Here is a 19,290-nt window from a genome sequence, read left to right on the forward strand (position 1 = left end):
GCTGACACTCGCTTTTTGTGTGTGTGTGTGTGTGTGTGTGTCTCTCTCTCTCTCTCTCGCTCTTTATCTTTCTCTCTCTCCGTCTTTCACATCAATGACAGCCCCCGGACTAAACTTCCCATCCGAGCAAGGGAAAGCTCAAAGAAAACATATCTAGTGATGCTATACAGTGATTGTTTGGATGGGAGAAGTGGCAGTTAAACAGGCCAAAATCCAGTGTAAATAGCAAAAGAATAAATGAATAAATAAATAATTTGATAAATATTACTGTATGTGGCCAAAGCTGAAAAATAAATTCAACAGGGCTGTACACCAATGTAAACTCCCAGCATACTAATAAGCAATGTTACAGGAGTCGCTCAGTAATAACAAAGTGTCAATCAAAATTGACCATGATTTGGTGGACCTTGGATGAATATTCGGGGGCCTAATTGATGAGACAAGATGTTTTGGGGCAGTTTTTCGTAGTTACGCAGCGACTTCTGTGAAGAATGTCAAGGAGACAAAAAATATGAAGACAAATATCTTTTCATTAAGCGCTCTTTAATGTTAGCGCTAGGGGAGCGGGAGAGGTGAACATTTTTCCCAGCATAGTCATCGGTCGCCAGGCGAAGATTTAATAAAGCCTCCATGTTGGAAGCTCTCGATGCCGCCAGGGACATCAGAGAGGTCCTGTGAGGTGATCCCGCTGATTTTATTAAATAATCCCGTCGTTGTCAGGGCAACGGCCGACGTGCACTTGCAGTCGTGTATTGAACAGGACAAACAGTAAAAAACACAAATGCAAAATGAAAACAGTCTTAAGGAGCGTGACGATGCTCACGCTCAAGTAATCCGCATGATCAATGCTGCAGTCGGCGCTCCTGATGTCACTCATAAGGCCACACCCTTTAGAGGAGCACTTTAACCCTTAGATTTAAGATATATAAGATATACAGTGCATTGTATGTGTAACTGCAACCTGTGTATTTCTTTATATATCGGACTCTCGAAAACCACTCAAAGCTCAAACGTTTTTCTACAAAGAACGGGGTTGGCCCTCTCTCCTTGCCCCAATCTAAATAAAATATTCTGTGAAGAGGTGAATCCATTTCAAAGTGGAAAAACTGATTTAATATACAGTAGAGGTGCAATGATTAATCAACAACTTATTGATAAATTAAACGTTAGTTTTGATAATCGATTAGTTGTTGATAAATCGTTGTAAGATGTTATAAGATGTTAAGATGCCCTCTGTTAAATCTGCCCAAAAGCTCACAAGCTTTAACTGTGGAGAACAATGTCCATTTTTGCGCATTTTCGAACATGTCACAGACCAAACCAGCAAGTGAATCATGTCATTTTGATGCATTTTTTGTACTATGCATTGGCTGTTTTCGAATAAAGGGATTATTTATTTTAGTTAGTTATTCGATTTGATTAATCAAGCGCATAATCCACAAATTGATCGATTATTGAAAGTTTTGACTTTTGGGAGCCAGTCCCCATTTTTTGGCACTCTATATAATTTTGTTACTGTGTGTGGTTCAAAAAAAATATATACCTGTATATGCTGAAAATTTGTCAATTATGTCATTGTTGTAGCATAAATACACTGTACTCAATGAGCTGGTGCATGCTCTGTAATCTAGAGGATTTTTATTTTATTTGATCAAAGTAATGAATAAGCTGAATGTGTTGTTGACTATTTCGCATTGTTGGACATATTGACATGATGGAGGTGAGTATGTACTGTTTTACAGTACATTCAACAAGAAGACAAAATGGATAGGTAGATACTTTATTCATCCCCGGAATGGACAATTCAGAACACAGCGACAGTGTAAATATGGAGTCACTGGTGGCAGTGTTGTTCAGTCTCGAGGAAAGAAGCCGGCCTATTTTGAGGAGTGGGAAATGCTGTTGGTTTTGAGAAATGGGTTTGTGCCAGTGCAAGAATGGGTTTCTTGATTTTTGTGGAATATTGTTCAGGGCCAGGGTGAATAATCCATTTGATTTTCAGGAACGGGAATGCTCTTGATTACGAAGAATTGTTGGTTGAGGGTCAGAAACTAATCTTGCCCATTTTGAAGAACTGGAATGTGTTTGAATTGGGCGATTTGTTGTTTGGTGCCAGGAGAAGAATTTGATTTTGACTGGATATTCTGAATTTGGGGGCTTCATTGTTCAGCACCAGTACACAAATCCCGTTGATTTGGAGAGTTTTGAGGAGCGGTTCTTCTGTTCCTGGACCAGAATCCTGTTGATTTTAAGAAATGGGAATTTTGTCGTTTTGTGAGTTTTGTCGTCGGTGCGAGGACAAGAATCCCATTGCCTCTGAGGAATGTTTTTGAATTCTTTTTTTTTTTTCTTTCTTTAGATTTTGAGGAACGGGAGTCCTATCAATTTTGGGGGTTGTTTGTTGATTTTGAAGAGGCGGAGCTTCAGTCTTGTTTTCTCTCGCCACAGCAGATGCGATTGATGACCCTCCCGAAGAAGGACATCTCCTTGGCCTCGTCGCCTCCCGCTCCCCTCCTCCTCTCCTCCCTCCTCTTCTCTCGCACCGTCCTCTGCTCCTTCTTCTGCCTCACCTTTCTCTTCTCCTTGTCCCGCTTCTCCATCTCCTCCCACTCGGCCTTCAGCTTCCTCTCCCGCTCCTTCCTCTTCTCCTCCTCCCTCCTCTCTCGCTCCCTCCACTCGGCCCGCAGCTTCTCCTTCTCCTTCCACTCCTCCCTATCCCTCCTCTCGCGTTCCCTCCTCTCCTCCCCCCTCCTCTCGCCCAGATCCTCCTCCTCGCTGTCCCACCACTCGTCCTTCCTCTTCTCCCTCTCCTTGCGCCTCTCCTCCTCCTTCATCTCCTTCACCCTCCACTCGGCCTTGAGCTTCTCCCTCTCCCTTCTTTTCTCACCTTCCCGCTTCTCCCTCTCCTTCCGCTCGGCCTTCAGCCTCCTCTCGCGGTCCTTCCTCTTCTCCTCCTCCTTCTTCTCCATCTCCACCCAGTCCTCCTTCAGCTTGCGGTCTTTCTCCTTCCTCCTCTCGTCCTCCTTGCGTTCTCTGTCTCGCCACTCGTCCTTGATTTTGGTCACCCTCTCCCTCCACTCGTCCTCCAGTTTATCCTCCTTGTTTGTCCCCTTGTCTCTCCTTTCCCATTCATTCTTCATCTCCGTTCTCTCCTCCTTCCAGCCGCTTGGAGTCATCTTCTCCTCCTCATTTCGAGCACCTTTCGCCACCTCTTGCTGCTCCCTGTCCTCCTTCTCCTCGAAATCCTTCAGACGGCCGCTCTCCAGCGTGCGCTCATTCTTCACCTCCTTCTCCGTCCGGTGAGCGGAGGTTCCGCTCTCCCTCTCTTTCTTCTCCTCGTTCTCCTGATTGTGCCTCCCTTTCACTTCTTCCTCGCGCTCTGCCTGCTGATTTGGGTTGTTTTCTCTCTTTTGCTCATTTTCCATTTCTTCCTGCTCCCTCTGATCGCTGTCAGTCTCTTTCTTCTCCTGATTTTCCCTCTCTTTCTCCCCCAGTTTCTGTTCCCTCTCGTCACGGTTGGTTTCCTTCTCCTTGGCCTCCATATTTTCCTGCTCTTTGACCTCCTTCTCCTGTCCCGTTTCTTCCTTTTGGCTTGCTTCCACCTCACGTGTCCCGTTCGCTTCCACAATCTTTTCCTTCCCTTTCTCCTTTTTGCTTTCTTCCTCCTTTGCGCCCTCCTCCTTATTCTCATATTTCTCTCTCTGGTCGTCGTGTTCCTTCTGCTGCCTCCCCCAGCATTTGCCATCCTCCTCCTGCTCCTCCTGTGTGTTGTCCCCCCTGTTTTTATCCTCATCCTTTTGAGCTTTCGCTTCCGGTTCTTTGTCCTTCTCCTTCTCGGAACACCCTTTGCCATAATCTATCTCCGCCAGCGCTTCTTTCTCTTTTATCTTCACCTCCTTTTCCTTAGCCACCCTCCATCCTCCAGCCAGCTCCTAAAAAGGTGGTGTTCAACAGTGAAGTCATTGACAAAAACGATTTTGTATGTATGCGCACCAGATGGGTCTCCGGGTCCTTCAGTGTCTCATCGCAGTCTTTGCCGTCCTCCTCTGTCGCCTCATTCTCCTTCTCCTCCGCCACGGTCCATCCTCCAGCCATGTCCTAAGAAAGAGGTGTCAAAGTGGTTCACCACTTCACCACCAGTCGTAAAATAACTAAAAAAAAACGTGGTTTGTATGGATACGCACCTCGAGGGTCTCCAGATCCTCCTGCTTTTCGTCCCTGCCCTGGAGCAGCTCCTCCTTCTCACGCCTCCAGCTGGCCTCCTTTTCGGCCATCTCGGTGGCCAGGTCATCCTTAGAGGCCTTGATTTCGTCCAGCTCGCGGTTGGTCTTGCGCAGCTCCACTCGGACGCTCTCCAGCTCCACATTGATGGTGCGCAGCTCCACCTTGAAGCGCTCCAGCTCCAGGTTGCTCTTGCGCAGCTCCGCCTGTGTCTTCTCTCCGGCCCGCATGGTGTTGGACAGCTCAGAGTTCTCAATCAGCATCTTGCGGTAGTTGCCCTCCAGAAACCTCAGGTAGGAGGCAATGTTCTCCTCCATCTTGGGCTCGCGCACCCTCAGCTCCCCGGCACTCTCCTTCTCTGCAAAGGGCCGATGGCCCGACATCATGGCGATGCATATTTTGGTCTTTTTGTGATGAGGTGGCGTCGCTCTCTGCGTCATCATCACATTCTGAGGTGATGACACTTCAAAAGGAGCGTTGGGCGGCTGGATGTGTCAAGGAAAGGAAGAAGGCTCTGTGACTTGGGCCGTAGGCTGAGATGCTTTGTACGGTCTTGGGATGGTCCTTTGAAGAGACCTTGATCATCGTCCTCGTCATCATAAGCGCTCTATACAGCTATGTTGGACACTAGTTTGCAACATACTCAGTAGTGCTGTGCTGTAGTGATGAGTTGAATGCAAATCGACATTGCAATGTCATAGAATGCAATTTAGAGGGGGGAACACATGCCTGATCCAAACAACCAATGATTTATAAAGAAAAATCTTGAAAATGATCAGGGGTGCCCAAACTTTTTCATACCACAGTATCTATCATTGGATGGATGAATAGGCAGTGCTTATTTACATACTTCTTCATTAACATTTAACATCTAACAACTCAAGTTGTTTATTGTAATACAGAATAATCTCTTACTTGTGTTGGTCAAATTTGAAGGGGGCCGTGAAACGAAAAACATCACAATACAGAATTTGGGGGTGGGAATCACGACTCAATTATTTTTCAAAATAGTTCGGCCCGACTCCAAGATATCGTGAGATGGTCTTTCTAGATATGTTGTAGCGTGTGTGTCTAAGTTGCCCATGTACGTGTGTACAAAGTATATACCTGCGCCTGTTCTATGTGTGTTGCTCTGCCCAAAGTCAACATGTCTGCCCCTGCATGATCTGCGCACTTCACTTCCGCGCGACAAACAATGGCTGATTTGTAAGATTACACACTGAATTTATGGGTGCGCGTGTACGCGTGTGTGCTCGCAAGGACAGCAGCCTGGAGACGCCGAGATGAGGATATTTACTCGTGCTCTCTTGTAGCGCTCACTCTTCAATGAGACCATTCAGTGCCAACCAAATACACTTATGCGCGCGCACACACACACACACACACGGGTGCGCCAAGTGTGTATGTGTATGTGCGTGACTGTGATTGGCTGTTCCTGTTCAATGTGGTTGCAATTGTTAGCATCCATTTAGCGTTACTAGCTTTGATTTGGTCTCTTGCAGTTGTGTGTGTGTGTGTGTGTGTGTGTGTGTGTGTGTGTGTCTGTGCGTACATGCGCATGCGTGTGTGTGAGACTGTGATTGATCATCGTGTAATAGCAATGTCTGTTGTCAACTGGCCTTTTGATAGCTTTCGCTAGATTAGCACCCGTTAGCCCGATTAGCTTTCAGTTGGTCGCCTGCAATTTTGTGTGTGTTTGTGTCCACTTACACACACTCGATACGCATGCACCCCGGGAGGTTAGTGCGAACTTTTAATGACAGGCTTGTGCGCGCGTGTGTGCGTGCGTGTGCGTGCGTGTGTGTGCGTGTGTGTGTGTGTGCGTGTGTGTGTGTAATGAGTAGAGAGAGAGGTTCTGTGTGATTATAGGCCTCCATTTAGAACCAGAGAGACTAAATATGGCTTCAGACTAAACACACACACACGCACGCACTAGTGCGTGTGTACTTGTTGGCAGTGTAAAGCACATCAGAAGAGAAAAGAAAATAGAATATTCCTCCTGGCAGACAGGATGTAGTTAACTTCCTTTAAAATCTCCCGTAGGAAATATAATACATACATCAGCTCAACTTCCTTGTATCCGCTTTTCAGTCTTCACTTTCTTGTCTCCACGTCCTTGTCTGGACTCCGGACGCCACAACCTCTTCTCCACATCCGTGACTTTGACTTTGACTTCCTGTCTCCACTTTCTCGCTTCATGTTCATCTTCTCCTCCACTTCTTCATGGAAACTTTATAGTTTCCACTTCCTTGTCTCCACTTCATCATCTCTTTCCTCCCATCTCCACTTCATTGTACTTCCTCTTGTCTCTATTTCCATGTCTACATTTTATTATCTCTACTTCCTCGTCTTCTTCTTCTTGCCTCCGCTTTATCCGTACATCCTCGTCTTCACATATTTCTCGTTACATCTTGGTCTTTGCGTTCTCATCTTCGTTTACTTGTCCACACTCCCTTCCCTTTCCACGTCTGGACGATCACATCTGTCATTTTTTTTTGGTCAACTTTCTCATTTCTGCATCATCATCTCCACTTTTTTTTTTGTCTTCACTTCCTTATTCCCGCATCATTGTTTTCTCATTCCCCGTCTCCACGTCCTCATCTCCGCTTCCTCATCTTCTTCACCTCTTCATAACTCGCGCCTACACGTTGTTGCCCGCGCATCCTCATCCTAACTACCTTTTCCGCTTGCTTATCTTCACATGATCATTTCCGTGTCTTCCCTTTCTCACCTCTATTCACTGGTCTCCATATCCTGGTCTCCACTTGTTTGCCTTCACTTTTTCATCTCCACTTCCTGTTCACATTTCCTCAGGTTGACTTCTTTGTTTGCGCTTTCTCGAGATTTTGTCTATTTTTGGCAATGCCGTAAAAATTGCGATATTAATAAGAAGGACTACTTTATATATTGTGTAAATGTGTTGATGAGTGTGGAGCAGCATAAACGCACACACCCATACTGCACAGCTGCCTTGCTGGAACAGGCCCTTGGGGTTAGTCGCATCGCATTCTCCGACCACTCTCACTAGCTGTGTGTGTGTGTGTGTGTGTGTGTGTGTGTGCGGGTGTGTGTGCGGGTGTGTGTGTGTGCGTGCGTGTGATTTAAGGGTGTTCGCTGTGGGGTGAGTGTGTGCTGTCAGCATATGTGTTTGAACTTTCACCCCATCCACACGTCCACGCAGCTGTAGCAGACCACTTTATGAGGTGTTTGCGTGCGCGCGAGCGCGCGTGAGTTTCATTTCATTCATGTGACCTGCCGCAACCGCATATCCAGGCGTTGCGTTATGTCCATCCAGATGTTTCCACACATGCGCTTTGATAGTGCAGCACCTGATAGAATATGAATTTTTTTTTTACATCTTAGTTCAAATTGTAAACTCTATCTATCTATCTATCTATCTATCTAGCTATCTAGCTATCTAGCTATCTAGCTATCTAGCTATCTAGCTATCTAGCTAGCTATCTATCTGAAGAAGAAGAATACTTTGATTATTTTTCTTTTTTGTGCCCATTAAATAGTTGAAATAAGCTGAAAAATATCATGAGCAAAAATATCAAGTCCAGAAAAACTGTCATTATTCAACAGTTTAACTTTTCTGCACCCATACGATTGTTAAAACAATTCAATATATATATTTTTAAAAACATAGTTGGAGCATTAGCTTTTTTTGTGACTTTTTTTTTACATTCATAAAATGTTGAAAAGAAATCTTGCGTAATTTCTAGAAATCTCAGGTAATATAACAATTTTTTTTTTTTACTTTTTTGGATCCATTTTTAAAAAACTAATTATATGAAGAAAATATATAATAGTGTCCATAAAATACTTCAAATGAATACAATTGATTATGAAAAATCTGTCAATGATAGAGAAAAGTGGAATGTCTGTCCTCACGTGTACATGAAGACGCACTTTGGACGTTAGTACCAAATTGTCCACCCAGAAGTCCACTCCCACTCAACCCGCTCATTATTTAATCTCTGGGTGGGCCACAGCGTGTTTGAGATCGCCTCTGAACCTGTGAAGGTCAGTCCCCCTGCAGCCTGAGGCTACCGGCGTCCTGGGATCTGGGATGGATGTTAATCCCTGGTTGGGTGTCGCTGCGGTGGGTCACGCTCTGTAATTTAGTCCCCTGCTCGGTCAAGGGCCTCTGGGCCCTCTGGACCACCCACTTCACTGCTGTGTGTATGCATTGAAGTAATTTTTTTCCTTCAGTCTATTTTAGTATTGCCTGCTACAGGTGTGACATAAAAGCGAGTACACGCCTGTGAGTATGCTTGTTTGTTCCGTATGCCGGATGGTCGAAGGTCGCGCAGTGTCCAGTGTCAACAAATCAATATTCTAAGCTAACATAGCTAACATTGGGTTTCATTGGTGCGTATGTGGAGGCTTCAGTCAAGTGTGTCTATGGAGAGGAAAAGTGAATTGCCACTCAGAGACAGAAAGATGCAGCAACAACAGTGATGTTTTTCCTCAAAGTGGTTCCAGACGAGGTTAAGTCCACAAAAAAAAAAGGTCACCAAAGTGTTCAAGTGTCCTTTTGTCAGATCGTGATTGATGAGCCGCCAAAGGAGGCAACGTCAATGTTTTCACTGCCATGGTGGGTTCACTTTTGAGTTTTTTTTTTACTACACGCGTGTTCACACGGTCGCCACCCAAAGCTTTGCTCCACAATGAAAGGTCGTGTGTTCGATACCCCGCCCTCCTCCATCAATCTGCACTCCCCTGTCACCCCATCACCTCTGCATTACTCAATCATTCACTCACAACACCCGTTTGTATACAGTAACTTACATTTCTTCTCCTATGGACTATGCATTTACAGTATTATTACAGCATGCTTTCAAATATGTTTTTTTTGTATTGCTGCCTTTTAAGCATTCACAACGACAACCTCACAAGAGTCAAACAAATGAGTGCGGCATTAAGATAAGCCAGTGATAGTCACACCAAGAATGCGAACAATTGTCATCACCACTTCACTGTTTTCGAAGCATCCGCTACTGGCAAGGTGTTGCTAGATAGCTAACGTGGCATAGCTAACAGAATCAGTCAAGTAGAATTAATCCATGGGCACAGGAGTGTGAAGGAATTCGAGAAAACTGAACTCAAAGCCGCTTGTACTGTAATATCAGCAGTATTATTTTTTTTTGTCGTCACTATTTTGCACTGGTGGAGTGCAAACGTTTAATTCTGACTTGAGATTTGTACAATAAGTGTTAAATCCAAATTCATATGTGTCGTATTTCAGTTTGTTTTAGCAATTTAGCTTCTGTAGTGGGGTGTATAATGACTCTATTCAGAAATGAAGTTATTATAAGTATATTTTAGGCTTCATTTTTTTTGGGGGGGTGGGGGGGGGCTCTTTTGAAATAACTTCCCGATCCGGCCGCGTCGCCAGATCCTGTCATGCGATCCTCCACTCGCTCTCAGCCAGGAGGCTTTCATCAACTAGGTTTTTTTTTCAGCTTCTTGGCCGTGGTATCTGCAGCGGTCTTCTCGTCTCCCTCCCTCCTTCCCTCGTCCTCGCTCGCCGCGATGCTATCAGGAGACGTGTAGACAGACGACTCTTATCGCTATTGTATGTGTGCGTGCCGGTTTTGAGCATCGACAATAGTGGTTACTGTCTGGCCACCTATCGTAGCCGTGATCGCCTCATCGCACTGTCTCCACGTCTGATGCCTGTTTACATCCCCGCCGTCTTCTACGGTGTGTGTGTGTGCTTGTGTGTTTGTGTGTATGTGCACCTGTTTAACACTCCCAGGCCAGAACATTAGGTACACCTTGTTTTTCCTGGCTCAGGTGACAGGTAACAAACACTTGTCGTGATGTTTTTACAGTACGTATTTGATTACAGTGTTAAAAAAAAAAAACTCAAGTGGAAAATAATGTTTGCATGACTGCGATGGTGTGGCCCACAAGTGACATCATACCTCAGCATCCATGTTGTCGCTATTTTTAGTAGACGTTAGAGTTAGTAGACGAGTTCAAGACCCCTCAGCACATGTTTTTAATCATCCTCATTATCGAGGAAATGTCTTCTTCTGGTGTTAGTGAAAGAAGAACGTTATTGTGTGTGTGTGTGTCTGTGTGTGTGTCTGTGTGAAATTCTATCTGAGGAAATGGCTTTTGCAATCCCAGCCTTTGTAAAATGGAGATGCTAATTTGTTCTTGAATTAAGAGAAGGAAACCCTCTGTGTACACACACACACACACACACGCACAGACCCGCATGCACACACACACACGCGCACACACATTCGACATGACATCAACTTTGTTTAAAGCATCCATCTGGGACTGAAATAACACCAGCCGTCAATAGTAGACTTATTAGGTCCCGTGAATCTCATCTGTACACATTCGTCAAGAGCAACCTTTGTTTGCAATTGTGTCCTGCCAATGTTTAATAACCTTTCTTTTTGAATTAAGAGATAGAAATGACAGATATTTTGATCACACTCATACGTTTCCTAAAAGGTAGTTGTTGACCGATAAACTGATCAAAAGTTAGTTGGTTTGCACCATTTCATACTGTGCAAATCATTCAAATGTAATATTCGGCGACATCTCGAGTTTGAGAAAGTGTGTTTGTGTGTGTGTTTGTGCATCCGTCAGTCGCATCAATTCCCTCCCGGAATTGTGTCCAAACCCGGAAGTCACTAATCCGAGGATCACATGACCACAAAATTGTCGTGGATTTCATTTCGAGACCGATATCATCTGGCCATCGAAACCGATGGCAACAGTGTGTTGTCATCGGTTTCTGCGCGTGTGCACGTTTGTAATAGTGTCTCTGTCCACTTCTATGCATAATATCTTCCTGCATTGTTCAAGGTCAAGGTCATCTTTATTGTCAAATATGTATGTATGTATGACATGTGGGTGTTTGTTTGTGAGTGCTATCATGTGCAAACGCTCAACGTTCTAACATTGAAATAACTGGTCACAGTGCGTACGTGCAGACTAAATGTGTCTTTGTGTCCACTCAGCTGGCATCAATCAATGTTTGCGTGGAAGTGAGCCGCTAACAACAATGGAGCCCTTCACTGGACCCTCAGCCTTTTATCAATACGCACACATTTCAGAGATGTCCCCGGGGAAGGGTGGTCCACTCGTGCGTACGTGTGCGTGTGTGTGTGTGTGTGTGTGTGTGTGTGTGCGTGTGTGTGTGTGCGCACGTGCTGGCGGGTTTGAATTTAAAGTACTGTGTATGGTCAAAGTTACATGAGGACTGGAGGAATTCAAAATCTTGCAGGTTGTAGCTACTCTCACTTGTTGACCTCAGTTTTTCTTTTTTTCCGGCACCATTCCGTCATAGGAGGCAAAAAGTGGCACTGGTAGTAGAAAAGACATGGCTAGTAAGAGACACAGATATTCTACAAGTGCCCTGCATTGTCTTCCTCGTGAAGACAAAGTGTGGACGAAGACAAGGACCCTAAAATGGCAATCAAGGATATCGAATCAGTGCTCAAAACAGTTTCCATGTCGGGATCTAATTTCCCTCGCCGGATGTATCGGTCCGTCTGTCCATCGTTCAGTGGTAATGAGTTCCCCCCACCGCCTATATTTGTGTCCAAACACTTGAGTCCAGGTGTCCTGTTGCAGTTGTTGACTTTGGCATGACGTTTTCCTTTTTTGGGTATTATCTTCACAAATGTTCTGGATCCATTTGTCAAGTCAGTGTGGTCCATTAGTCCAGGATCTGCTTTCTCCCGGGGCCTTGGGCCTGTCCTCGCTTGTCGTCTTTATCGCTCCGTCATCACTCGTTAACCATGTTCGGAACGGACCCTAGTCGAGGTTCAGGGTTCAACTCACTCGAGGTCTTAAGTTGCACCTTTAAACGTTGATCTCAAAGCTGGCGTTCACTTTTTGTTTGCCCGTTTTGTAGGTCACGGCAAGGACGTGACACTGGGCCCCGGGTCTTGAGTGCTCATCGGGACGTTTAGCCAAACGCTGTGCTAAGCAGGCGTTCCTCACCAATGCTAGCGTAGCTATCAGATATGAGGCTAACATAAAGTAATACTTGATGCCCTCTGAAAAAATGGATGGATGGAATTATGTGATTTGTTTTGATGTGTACCCTGACACATGGAATTACAAAGAAAAGAGAAGGTAAAAAAAATCTTTGAGATTCCAGCCTTGTCATCCTCATTGGCCTCTATGTTGGTAACTGGCTGGTAAGGAAGTAGCTGTCCATAGTCTGGCTCATGTGTCAGCCCTCGCCCTCCGAAGACAAGGACGGATGAGTTGGACTGTGGACGTGTTTTCCATGTTGATCCTTGGACTTTATCCTTGGACCTGTACTGCTTTGAGAAGTTCCCATCTGAGCTTGACGTATAGAACAGCTGCTGTTGCGCGTTGAGGGAATGACATGGAATGCAGCACTCGTGAACATACGGAGAGTCTGCGTAATTTCGTATCTGGTTGAGGTCACATCCACATGCTCAAAATCCCAATATAGTGATGAAGAAGTCATGACTTGTTGTTGTGGCCGTCCAGGTGATGTCTCTGGCGGAGGCGGCGGAGGAGAACGCGTGTCAGCTAGAGGAGGCCTTTGTGCGTTTGCGGAGCTCCACGCAGCTGCTGGTGCTGCTGCTGTCACTGTGGCAGGGCCTTACCCCCGAGCAGACCAACATCTTGGAGGCCACCATGCTGCCGCTGTTGCACGACACGCCCCAATTGGTAGGCATGCTCATTCACTCGCAAACTCACACTGTCTCTCACACACACACACACACACACACACACATACACTTTCGGACAGGTGAGTGCGCTCCCAGTTTGCCTCCCTCCCCTCGAGCCCTCCCCGGTGTTCTCTCCCCCTGCTTGCTGCCATGCTGATAGGCCCCTAATGAGTCCTAATGACAGGTCATCGAGCCTCTAATAACCAACCGCACACACGCTGACTGAGCCAAAAGAACAAGAGAGTTCAAAGAAGAAAGGAGAGAAGAAGAGAGAGCTGAGAGCGGGGGGTCAAGGAGACCACTGGATGACAGACAAGAAGCTGATGTTCCACACTCAAAAGAAGAAGGAGGCAGCATTATACGATTCTGAAGAAGAAGATCCTGCCAGAGGAAGGAGGATGCAGCAAAGTACACATGCTTTGCTCGTCTACTTTTTTTTTTGCGTTTCTACCCTTCAGTAGATTTTTCAGTTATCTGCACTTTAATTGTGTGCTTATGAATCTAAAACCCCATAGCTTTTATTGAATTTCAACATTCATTTGTCGGAGGATGTCTAAGACCTGTTGTCTTTCATTTGATACATTGATAAAATGAACAAGTCAGACAAGGATGTCAGGTGTGATTAGGAACAAAAAAAATCTTATCTGTCTGCTAATAATAAAAAAAAAAGTTCAACCCCAGCCCAACGCAGTGCCTTGGAGCGATCCCAACGAGCAGGCGAACACTCCAGACAGACAACATGATGTCCTGATCTGTCTGGTCTGGGAAAATCATCGGCGGAGCCCAAGAGCAGTCAGGACTGTGTGAGAACAAGCTGTACTACGCTGGATCTGCTCGTCATCTCCTGAGGATTCCATCCAGATCACAATCAGTTCCTCACAGTGTAGAATTCTTTGGAAAAATTCAGTCAGGGCCATAAATACTGGAACATCGACACAATTCTAATCTTTTTGGCTCATGGATGAGAATTGCGTCCTTGTCCCAACATTTATGGGCTTGACCATGTCCCACACTTGTTTTATTGTCTGGAGGAAGAAGAAAAACTATCGTGATGTTGAGGCGACAGAATGCTAATGCTAACACTTCAACCAAAATGCCATAAATAGGCTAATGTAAATTAGCATACTACTTTTAAGACACGCTGAGCAGAAATCCCTAAAAGCAGAGCTTACAGTAATTCTCACAGCTACATACTCTCTGTTACTGGAGCTTAATTGGGGATGGAGGAAGTGGGAGAAAGAAGGAAAACCGAGAAAGACATTCCCATCCATCCTCATATCATTTCATCTTTTCCCCCTCTCACTCGCACACTTGAATCTATTTTAGCAAGTGAGTGCGGCCCACCTCTGGTCTCCCAACTTTTATGGGGGCAGAAAGAGAAAAAGCTTGTTGCAGCTGTGTTCTTTCCCTTTTTTTTTAAGATTTCTGGAATTTTTGTGTAGCTCAGCTGGATCACATTTAAGACGTCTTCACTCGATGCACGGCTCTCTAAACACACTTGCCCGGTGTGTTTTGAGAGCCGTGATGACCGTAACGTTTATCATCCTCATCACCGTGCCTGATTGCTTGGTGGAGGTCGCTTCTCAATGAAAAACGTAATGCTGTCTCTTCAGGAACTCCAAATGTGAAATAAAATTGGTAGAGCCTCAGGAAGATGTCTCTGAGATGAGAGAGAAAGAGTTTGCAGTGGTGTTACGCAAGACGGCGAACACATCGATGCACTTTTTTAGCTTGTCTGAGTGTCAAGTTACTGATGGTACAGTGTTAACTCAACATAAGAACGTCTCTTCATTTGAAAAGTTCAAGTTATTAAATGCCTCAACAGCAAAATATTACCTCTTGTTGCGAAATAAATTTCAAGATACGAAAGGTAAAAATACAGCATGGGCTGTTAATCGCGGCTCCGAGTTTCATGAACGCAACATAGAGCTCTGCTTTGCCATTGGCTACTACCTAGCGTCATCCTGGCATCCCATTGGCTTAGAAGGACACTTCCCGTATGTGTCTAGATGTGTCGATAGAAAAATAGATATGTGTCTATGCAGCGTCATTCCTCTCTCGGAACCATGAGGTGTTCTGATTTTATGAAAATGTGACTCACCCAAAAAAGTGTTCACCAGTCAGGCGATCGCTCACTCTGCTGACGTTCGTTAAACGCCGACAAAAGCAAACGTCCTTGCATCCGTTCTTTCCAAAGCTCCAGGCAAAAACCACTTCTGAGAGAGAACTTGGACTAAAGAGGGCAAAAAACAAAGAGGACGCAGTTAAAAGTTAAATGATCATCATTTTTATTCTTTACGCTATTCTGTTTTTTGACATCATGCACAACTCTCATTTATTTTGCAATAATCTAATTGTAATATGTATTCATTACATATTTAATGCAACTTTATACTTTAGGAAACATGTCTGAATTGTGAGGGGAACTTGGCACGAATTAGGGCATTTACATGGAAAATGCGTCTCTACTTTTTTTTTTCTAGAACCAATTCATTTTGTAAGTAGAGCTACCACTGTAGTTGTTCTGTTTGTGTGTGTGTGTGTGTGTGTGTGTGTGAGACAGAGAGAGAGAAAATGTTTTTGTTATTGTCATCGGCGGCTGAGAATAGTAAAAGTGGTCATGAGAGGTTCAAAGGATTGATCAGTGCAATGGAAAAACTAAGACAGACACACACAACCACACAGTGCCCCCCCCACGCACATCCACTCTCCCTCGGTAACCTTGACTTTGTGAGCATGTGTGTGTTTTCTCTTGGGTGAGTGGGTGAATAATTGTGCGCACGAGTGTGCATACGAGTGAGTGAGGAACACGATGACGGCGCATCAAAGTGACCCTCGCCCCTCCGCATCTCCCCCCTCAGGGCTGGGAGGAGAGCTGCGACGCGGCCTTGTCTCACCTCCTGAGGACGTGTCTGTCTCGCAGCCCCAAGGACCAGGCCACCACGCTGGCCCAGGCCGGGGGTCCCACGCTGGGCCTGCCCCGAGACACGGCCCGCCTCAAGAAGCACATCACGCTGTTGTGTGAGCGTCTGGCGAAAGGGGGACGCCTCTCACTGGCCTCCGAGGCCAACGCCCCGGTCCCTGCCCAGGTCCAGAACCTGGCGGGCCCCGGTGAGTCCACTCTATCCGCCAGTGTTAAAAGTCAGGTTTGATGACACATTTCTCCTTCCTACTCCCTTCCCTTGTCCTTGACCCCTTTGCCTCCATTGCGTCCTTCTTCCCTTTTCTCACAGGTCCTTCCTTTCTTCCTCACCTGTCATCCCATTCTCTTGACTACTTCCCCCCATCACCCCCCCCCCTCCCCTCCTGGTCTCCTCTGGCCCCTGCTTCCAATCCCTCCATCCTTCACTTCCACTTTCTCCCGACTGCTCTCCATTCCTTTCTATTTCCTTCGTTGCTCCTTTTCTCTTTCCTTGAGTTCATTCCCTCCTTTTCCACTCTTCCCATCCTTCACTTCCTCTCTTGAGAGTCCAATGCTTACTCTTTCCTTTTCTCTCTTTGCCCCTCACTCGCTGCACCTTACTCCCTGAGCTCCTTTGTTTTCCTGCTCCCTCCTTCTCCTCGAGCATCTTCTGTCATTTGTTCCCTCTTTATTTCACTCCCTACTTCCCAGATCCTTCCATCCCACGCAGTCCCTCATCCTTCTCTATTGTTATTTCCTTCCTTGCTTCACACCTTCTTTACGATTTTCCTCCTCCTCTCGTGTCCTTGTTCCCTATCCTCTTTCCTCCTATCACCCTCTGTCCTTCTTTCCCGCCTTCTTTAGCTCCACCACCGAACCTTCAATCTTTCCTAAATGTGCCGATATCAACTTCTCTCCTTTGCTCTCCCTACTTCTCCATCCTTCTCTTCCTCTCGCTTTTTCTCTTTTATTCCCTCTTCCCCTTGCACCCTCGTTTCCTCCGCATGTGTGACATCAGGCCTCTGAGAGTCCTATAAAACTTTAAAGTCTGGTTGTGAAGCCGTGCTTGTAACTATTCTATTAGAACCACAAGTCAATTCATTACCTCAGTGTGTGAGTGTGTGTGTGTGTGTGTGTGTGCGTGTGTGTGCGTGTGTGTGTGTGTGTGTGTGTTTACATTTGTGTTTCCTTGTCGCTTCTGGTTCACCGCCGATGTGCGCTCTCTCTCTCTGTCCTTGCTCTCTCGCACACAAACACACAAATAGGCCTATAAGCAGCTATTTATTTGCAGTCTCAGATGTTTCTTTTTCACCCAGCCGTAGAGGTACACACTTGTTTATTTTTCCAACAACACCGACGGCAAACATTTCCCCTCCTCTGCACAGACGCACGCGCGCCCACATATGCTCCCATCGTGCACAAAAAGCTCCACTTGCCGTGGGTGTTTCTGTGTAATGGAGTGTAAATGATAGCTTTTGGGTGGTAGAACATTCCTCAGTTTAACACGGGCTAAGATGGTCATACAGGGCAATAAAAGTACAAATAAAAGCAACAATATCGATAATTGTAGCTTTATCGATCCTATAGGTTTATGGATAGGCACCGTTTACAGTGAGCCCTTGTTAATTGCGAGGGATATGTTCCAGACTCACCTTTGAAAGGTGGAAATGGACAATTTAGAGAGACCATTACATTTTTTGGCATTGAATTTCACCCCTCCAAAATGCTTGAAACACAATTACATTGTATGTATTGCAATACATTTAAACGTATCAAAGCAGTTTTTAAAATATTCCTTAACATCTGGTCTCACTCTCGTTGTGAAGAAATGGAAGGATATCATATAAAATCACTCTGAGGAACGGAAAAGGAGACTCTAGCTTACACAGTTCTCCAAATAGGAGTGCTTGCTTCAAGCTGTGTGTTACTACCAGTTGAAGTTTACTGTAAAACCAATGCATAAAACAAAAGAGAATCCAACATTATAAATGTAACCCTTTCACGGATAGCGGTTACGACAGTGGACAGCTTTTCATGTTCTCAGGTTACAGGGTGCATGAAAGGGTTAAACACCAACATCGAATCATTTAACTTTGTTGTACAATACAATAGTCTGTCAGCCTCATGTTAACATACTGTAGAATGTGAAACACACATAGGACGGCTAACAGAAAGTACCATAGATGCTACAATAGTCGCAGACCTCCAAACAGCTGCTCCTCTAACAACATACGGAGCAGCAACACAGACAAACAAAGCATAAAACAGTCCTCACCGGCATATATTTTCTGTGCTCTGTGGGAGCAACGGCTGTCACTAGAATTTAGTTGGGGACCTTCTCTGCCTCGGCTTCCAATAGACCTCAGTGCTGGTTGGCGTGTTGTGGTGCAACACTGAATTCAGATTTGCCTGTACATTATAAAAACCCAAGAAAAAGTTGTTACTGAAATGTCGGGCATTTTTAGAGGTGGGGGTGGTTGGAGAGAATGCTGTTCCCCCGAGATGTCTTTTAATTAAAAATAAACATCCTTCCTGTGGTAGCATCACATCACTTTTTAAGGTCAAGACATTTTTACAGTGCACCAATGTAAAATTCACACGCTAGTTTGAAAACATTTATTAGGTCTGTGCAGTAGTTTTATGAACACGTTTGACCTGCATTTATTGGTCAATGAAAAGACGGAACGCGAGCAGCTATGTACTATATGCAGCTATGAGACACTCAATGTGATATTTTTTTTCAAGGTAAGCACTGTTAATGTGCTTTCTCGTAGCTGTTTGCGCTCAAATTTGTCTCTTTATGGTTATTTATCAACAAATAATAAACCCGGTTAGACATTTGTACCGTTTTTCAGTTCGTGGTGTTTGTGTGTGTGTGATTGCTTGTCCATATGTATTTGTGTGTGTGTGTGTGTTATTTTCGCAGTACTGCGCTGCAAGCTGTGGTTTGAGGCCTATGTCTATTTTAAACCAAAAGAGAAGGGAGAGGATGGGCTTGCTGTGTGTGTTGTGTGCGCGTGCATGCGTGTAGATAGAGTATGTAAATTTGTGTGCATATGCGCTCACATTTTTGTGCGTTTAGATCATGTAAAGTAGCCTGCATGCGCGCGTGTGTGTGTGTGTGTCAGGTCTTAGTGCAGCTGCCTTTGTTGTGTCTCTGCGGCGTGTACAAATTGAAGAGTGGAGCTCCCTACAGTTCGGCCGATCAATAATTAACACAAGCCTCCGCCTCCTCCAGTAAATATCAAATATTGTAGACGTTTTCCACACACGCACACACGAAAACATAGTGGGGTTACGAATGAACACATCGAGTTCCTCAGAAGGTTCTTGCGTCCATAAGAAGACACTGCTTAACGGAGCGTTTGAGGTGGGGGCGCGGGTGTATTTTTAAGAGGTCCGGGAATCTTATGCCAGAATATGTAACTTTTGGAGAACCTTTCCTTGTATGGACCAAGGGAACTGCAGTGGGACACTGTA

At 45.2% G+C, this 19,290-nt stretch overlaps 2 protein-coding genes across 5 annotated transcripts in view; one reads left to right on the forward strand and one right to left on the reverse strand.

Moving 5' to 3' along the window:
• The window catches only part of bbs9 (Bardet-Biedl syndrome 9), an 87,346-nt gene that overhangs the window by 31,319 nt on the left and 36,737 nt on the right, over positions 1 to 19,290 (forward strand). For all 3 annotated transcript variants that reach the window (XM_052066470.1, XM_052066472.1, XM_052066471.1), the window contains 2 exons: positions 12,724 to 12,906; positions 15,770 to 16,019. In XM_052066470.1, the coding sequence (XP_051922430.1) occupies positions 12,724 to 12,906; positions 15,770 to 16,019 (433 nt within the window). The remainder of the gene's footprint in view (positions 1 to 12,723; positions 12,907 to 15,769; positions 16,020 to 19,290) is intronic.
• LOC127601322 (golgin subfamily A member 6-like protein 22) lies at positions 1,767 to 7,249 on the reverse strand. 2 transcript variants are annotated; one of them, XM_052066477.1, is made up of 4 exons: positions 6,281 to 7,249; positions 4,185 to 4,706; positions 3,994 to 4,098; positions 1,767 to 3,932 (listed from the first exon to the last, which is right to left on the reverse strand). In XM_052066477.1, exons 2-4 carry the CDS (start codon positions 4,662 to 4,664, stop codon positions 2,424 to 2,426), a joined length of 2,094 nt encoding a protein of 697 aa, XP_051922437.1. In that variant the 5' UTR covers positions 4,665 to 4,706; positions 6,281 to 7,249; the 3' UTR covers positions 1,767 to 2,423. The 2 variants fall into 2 exon arrangements, with proteins under 2 accessions (XP_051922437.1, XP_051922438.1); XM_052066478.1 differs by having other exon boundaries at positions 4,185 to 4,579; positions 6,281 to 7,247.

The sequence above is a fragment of the Hippocampus zosterae genome, chromosome 5 (assembly GCF_025434085.1).
Source record: "Hippocampus zosterae strain Florida chromosome 5, ASM2543408v3, whole genome shotgun sequence".
In the NCBI taxonomy this organism is placed as follows: domain Eukaryota; kingdom Metazoa; phylum Chordata; class Actinopteri; order Syngnathiformes; family Syngnathidae; genus Hippocampus; species Hippocampus zosterae.

Excerpts from the sequence above, each read along its gene's own strand:
- LOC127601322 (XM_052066477.1), bottom strand. The coding sequence starts at position 4,664 with ATGATGACGCAGAGAGCGACGCCACCTCATCACAAAAAGACCAAAATA. Across the intron at positions 4,099-4,184 it reads AGGATCTGGAGACCCTCGAG|GACATGGCTGGAGGATGGAC; the intron begins GTGCGTATCCAT and ends CCTCTTTCTTAG. Across the intron at positions 3,933-3,993 it reads AGGACCCGGAGACCCATCTG|GAGCTGGCTGGAGGATGGAG; the intron begins GTGCGCATACAT and ends CCACCTTTTTAG.